Source organism: Ahaetulla prasina, chromosome 8 (assembly GCF_028640845.1).
Source record: "Ahaetulla prasina isolate Xishuangbanna chromosome 8, ASM2864084v1, whole genome shotgun sequence".
NCBI classification, from domain to species: Eukaryota; Metazoa; Chordata; class Lepidosauria; order Squamata; family Colubridae; genus Ahaetulla; species Ahaetulla prasina.
The window spans coordinates 8,953,299-8,958,798 of NC_080546.1; the positions used below are offsets into that span (position 1 = coordinate 8,953,299).

The 5,500-nt window shown below is 39.3% G+C and overlaps 1 protein-coding gene across 1 annotated transcript; it reads left to right on the plus strand.

The window, feature by feature from the left end:
* Nucleotides 1-281: 281 nt before the first annotated feature.
* LOC131203136 (ferritin heavy chain A-like) lies at nt 282-1,997 on the plus strand. Its single transcript, XM_058193083.1, has 4 exons — nt 282-397; nt 1,129-1,275; nt 1,412-1,537; nt 1,842-1,997. The coding sequence occupies exons 1-4, from the start codon at nt 287-289 to the stop codon at nt 1,995-1,997; spliced, it is 540 nt and encodes a 179-aa protein (XP_058049066.1). The 5' UTR covers nt 282-286.
* The last annotated feature ends 3,503 nt before the right edge of the window (nt 1,998-5,500 follow it).

The window sequence follows — 5,500 nt, forward strand, 5'->3', positions numbered from 1 at the left end:
TTGAGGCACAACTAGTTTTCTATTGGATCTCATCACTCATATGAGACCTCCACCCATCGAGGAGTTGCACCTGGACTCAGTTCCCTGCCGAGTTTCTATTGGTCCTCATCAGCCCATCCATAAATCTGATTGGTCAGTTGGCCCTGGAGATGCTTCCTATTGGCCAGTGCTATTGCTAATTAGTTACCCCACCTCTATATACTGTATTTAAGGCCACGGTGATGCTCTCCTCTCCACCCATTGACCTTCTGAACTTCAGGAACGGCTGTCTCCTTCTTCTCTTCTGATGATAATGATGACTTCCCAAATCCGTCAGAACTACCATCCTGAATGTGAGGCTGCTGTAAACCATTTGGTGAACATTGAGCTCCATGCTAGCTATGTCTACTTGTCCATGGTAAGTTACTCTGAATTTACTTTCAGTAAGAAAGGTTTGCTTCTTAGTTACTGACTTGGGTGAACTTAGACTTTAGCTCTTTATTTTTAAACTGTAAAAGGCTTAGTTGTGGTTAATGTACCTCTATTAAATTTTAATGGTAGAGAAATATTGAACTCCAATGCTTATTTAGCTCTTGGGCCCTCTGGGTCATTGTAACCAAGTCTGGAGTAAATAACATTTGAGCAATAAGGTACTTTTGAGTGTTTCTAGGTACTTTCATAAGCTGTTTACAGAGAAATACCTTCAATGAACATAAAACTGCTATAATAAACTATAGAAGCAACTCTTAAATTTATATAGTGAACAATAATTAGGTCTACTGTTAGGGTGAGATTGCAATGGAATTAATAACCTGTGAGTACCAATGTAGTAATTTAACAGGAAAGACTCTTAAAATGAAAAAAGTCTTGGGTCTCTTATGTAAGTAGTAAGTCTACCATACTATTTCTACTTAAGGGTAGATTCTACTTAAGGGTATATCAGCAATTTACAACTTGCCTTGGGAAGCTATTAAGCTATTGGAGTTTATTTCAATAGCGTGTATGTATACACACACAAAGCAATTGATAAAAGCTTAATTTGTAGAGCTGGTTTTAGATACTTCTAAAGAGTCTATCTAGAAGCTTTAGTACTTTTAAATAACTTTAAAAATTATCTACTAACCGTGCTCCTTTTTGGTTCCTTCCTAGGCCCATCACTTTGACCGTGATGATATAGCCTTGTGCCACGTGGCCAAGTTCCTGAAGGAACAATCCCAGGAAGAGCGAGAACACGCTGAGAAGTTTCTGAAGTACCAAAACAAGCGAGGAGGGCGTATTGTGCTGCAGGATATCAAGGTTGAGAAAACAAATTCCTCTGGGGAGGAGTTTCATGAAAGGGATAGAGGTTGTAGCAGCATAAGATTTGTGATAATAATGTTGCCATGGATGTATCTAACCATGAAACCTGGTTTGTTTGTTTTTTAATACACAGAAGCCAGAGAAAGATGAATGGGGCAACAGTCTAGATACCTTGGAACATGCCCTGCAGCTGGAGAAGGAGGTTAACCAGGCTTTGCTGGATCTACACAAGCTCGCAACTGAGAAAACCGATCCTCATGTAAGTAAAACTGAGGTGGTAGAAAGATGGGCAAGATCAAAGCTGGCTTTGGGAGACTTCTCAAAAAAAATTTAAAAGAAAACTTGGTAGGCATGATTTGATATGCACCCAGAATGCTGTCCTGTGTCTTCATGACTTTTTTTAGGCCCAAATAGCTTAACTATTTCTTTACTCGCTGTAGAAGGTCACGTGTGGCTTGTTTTTGTCTCTGGACTCTTTTCTTGGAAGTAAAAATGGAAGCTAACTTTGGAGGTTTGTAGATGTTCTCCTAACCCTAGCAAACTTTCTTTTTTTGTCCCCTCAGCTCTGTGACTTCCTGGAGAATGAATTCCTGGAGGAACAAGTGAAGGCCATCAAGCTGCTGGGAGACCACTGTACCAACTTGAAGCGCCTGGGTCTGCCCCAGAATGGCATGGGCGAATACCTCTTTGACAAGCTCACCTTAAACGAGAGCAGCTAAACCACCACCTCCCGTTGATTTATGCAGTTTATTTTGGAAAAAATGCAAATAAACAAATAATTAGCATTGTGCGAATGGTGTTTGTGCTTCAATCCTCAATACAGAAAACTCATTCATGCTGGTTTCTAGATACTTAGCCACAATGGAGCTAAGTGAGTCAAAACTCACTGTTGTAGACCTTGTTAAGAGGGCTGAACTCTGGGGACTAATGAGAAAAGTAGGTCAGTTCTTAAACAGGGATTCTTACATACAGCCATAGTAGCTCCAACCCACCTGTAACAAGGGAAATCAATAAATGAGGGAATGTAGGGTTAACCTATTGTGGGAATGGTCATGCTTGGGTTGAGTCACGTTCTGTTGTCGTTCCCCCGCCCCCAGTACTTTTTCAAGAAGCAACTGGACTGTTTCTTTGAACATGTTTCACTTCTCATCCAAGAAGCTTGTTTAGAATCAAGATCACATGAAGTGTTAATACCACTTTATAATGCCTTGGTAAGGCCACACTTGGAATATTGCATTCAGTTTTGGTCACCACGATGTAAAAAAGATATTGAGACTCTAGAAAGAGTGCAGAGAAGAGCAACAAAGATGATTAGGGGACTGGAGGCTAAAACATATGAAGAACGGTTGCAGGAACTGGGTATGTCTAGTTTAATGAAAAGAAGGACTAGGGGAGACATGATAGCAGTGTTCCAATATCTTAGGGGCTGCCCCAAAGAAGAGGGAGTCAAACTATTCTCCAAAGCACCTGAGGGTAGAACAAGAAGCAATGGGTGGAAACTAATCCAGGAGAGAAGCAACCTAGAACTAAGGAGAAATTTCCTGATAGAACAATCAGTGGAACAACTTGCCTGCAGAAGTTGTGAATGCTCCAACACTGGAAATTTTTAAGAAAATGTTGGATAACCATTTGTCTGAAATGGTGTAGGGTTTCCTGCCTGGGCAGGGGGTTGGACTAGAAGACCTCCAAGGTCCCTTCCAAATCTGATGATATTATTATTATTATTATTATTATTATAAATGAAACATCAAGGAAATATAGTTGACTTGGAAAAGCACCTTTGAGACAATTGTGACCTGGATGACTCAGAATCTCCCATAGACGACAAGTTCTTTTCTTTAAACAAATGTGAACTTCATCTTTGCCAATTCCTCATTCTTCAGCCATATTTGGCTTAGTTTGGCAGTTCCAGTCTTTAAGTAGTTATAGTCCTGGTATTACACACTATTCAGGCACTAGAACAATTTATGAGGTTTCTGGTTTGTCACAATGTGAAAGGAAGACCATTCCTGGAACTGAAACTAAGAATGTTAGTTTAAAGAAACATTCTTTAAACTAACATTCCTGAACTATGTGTCTCCCAGATGTTAGATTTCAATATCAAGTATCCCTTATCTGTGGTGTCTCTCGAAGTTGAAGCCCAACAGATAGGACTTAATGAAAAATCGTATTTTCTATCTCCTGATCAAAGGAAGGCACTATATTGAAAGTATTTCTCCAGCTTTTTCTGGAGATGCTGGTTCAGGAATTCTGGGAGCTGAAGTCCACAAGTCATAAAGGCGCCATAATTCCCCACTTCTACTTTAAGTCAAACTCAAACTTTCCCATAGGTCATTGGTTCCATTGCCTGGCTCCTCATAGTATTAGGAAGCTATTTTTCTAATCTAAAGAGTTTGTGCCTTCACATGTGACGCTAACCCTTCCCTATTGTGGCTTATTCCATTAATCAAAGGTTTGCACATCATTAAGCCATTTTAACCAATCTATGGTTTCTCAGTTGTTCTAGAGCAGGGGTCTCCAACATTGGCAATTTTAAGCCTGGAGGACTTCAACTTCCAGCAAAGCTGGCTGGGGAATTCTGGGAGTTGAAGTCTACCAGGCTTAAAGTTGCCAAGGTTGGAGACCCCTGTTCTAGAGTAACAGATTAACAGAGTTGGAAGGGACCTTGTAGGTCATCTAGTCCAACCCCCCACTCAAGCAGGAGACCCCACACCATTTCTGACAAATGGCAATCCAATCTTTTCTTGAAAGTCTCAAGTTTTTTTGTTTTGTTTTGTTTTGTTTTTTAATTTGAATTTTGTTTGTTTTGTTTTTTTGTTTTTTACATTTATACCCCGCCCTTCTCCGAAGACTCAGGGCGGCTTACAGTGTGTAAGGCAATAGTCTCATTCTATTTGTATATTTTTTACAAAGTCAACTTATTGCCCCCCCAACAATCTGGGTCCTCATTTTACCTACCTTATAAAGGATGGAAGGCTGAGTCAACCTTGGGCCGGGCTCGAACCTGCAGTAATTGCAGGCTCTGTGTTCTTAATAACAGGCTTTACCAGCCAGAGCTATTCCGGCCTTCTCCGAAGACTCAGGGCAGCTTACACTGTGTTAAGCAATAGTCTCATCCATTTGTATATTATACACAAAGTCAACTTTTATTGCCCCCAACAATCTGGGTCCTCATGTTACCTACCTTATAAAGGATGGAAGTGACGATAAAACACTGAACAAAAGAAAATTCTGAAGGCAACTAATCTTGTAAAGTCATCTCTGTGGCTTAAATTACATCTTTATGCACTAAACAGAATAGTCTTGGTTTTTTTTTTCATTTTATATTATTTATAACCGTAAAAAGTCTTTTAAGATAACCATTAAGATTATGGCTTTAAACTAACATTCCTGAACTACATGTTTTCTATGTATATTTAATGTCACCTCCAAGAATCCTTATCTGTAGCAGCTTAAGATTTCTCTTGGAGTTGAAGCCCAACAGATAGAAAATACAATTTTTCAAATAAATCTCCCAACCGTATCAACAGCTGAAAGCAGCTTTGTGGAGATCTTGAATTAAATATCACATTTCTGACTGTTGTTTCAGAGGGCAGAAATTTGAATTCATAAAGACACCCCAGATATATCCAGTCGTGTTTCTAGCAATCCGATGTCCAGTTCGGTATGAATAAATTCTTGATGACAAATGATATAATAGTCTGGGGGTTTTTTGATGTGTGTCATAATGCAGATGAATTATTCAAACAATGACATTCAGCACAGGCTCATTAAAACTCCAGCCTCACATTTGGAAACCTTTCTCTGGTTTCAACGATTAGTAATAAAGATCATTTTTTTATTCCCACATGGTTGCAAAACTTCAGGAGAGGTGGCATTTATCTTTCTAGCAATCTTAAGCCCTGACAAGTTCATAACGGTGATAATTTCTGGCGAGAGCTGCTGCCATGAGTCTTTTTAATCATCTTCAAAGTCTATTTCACTTAAGCTCATGATCCTTCTTCAGCAAGAGTCAAGTACTACAACCTCAGATAGTACTATTTATTTTTTTTCCTAGGACAAGAGCTGGAAAAGTCTGAGGGAAACTCGACGGATTTATTACAGCTAATTGGAAATTACTTGCCCTTGCAAGTTGATCGGAAGACAAGACCAATGTTGGAGACTGAATTTACTATGTTTAATTAAACAACAATTGACTGGAGACGATATTAAGAAACAAACA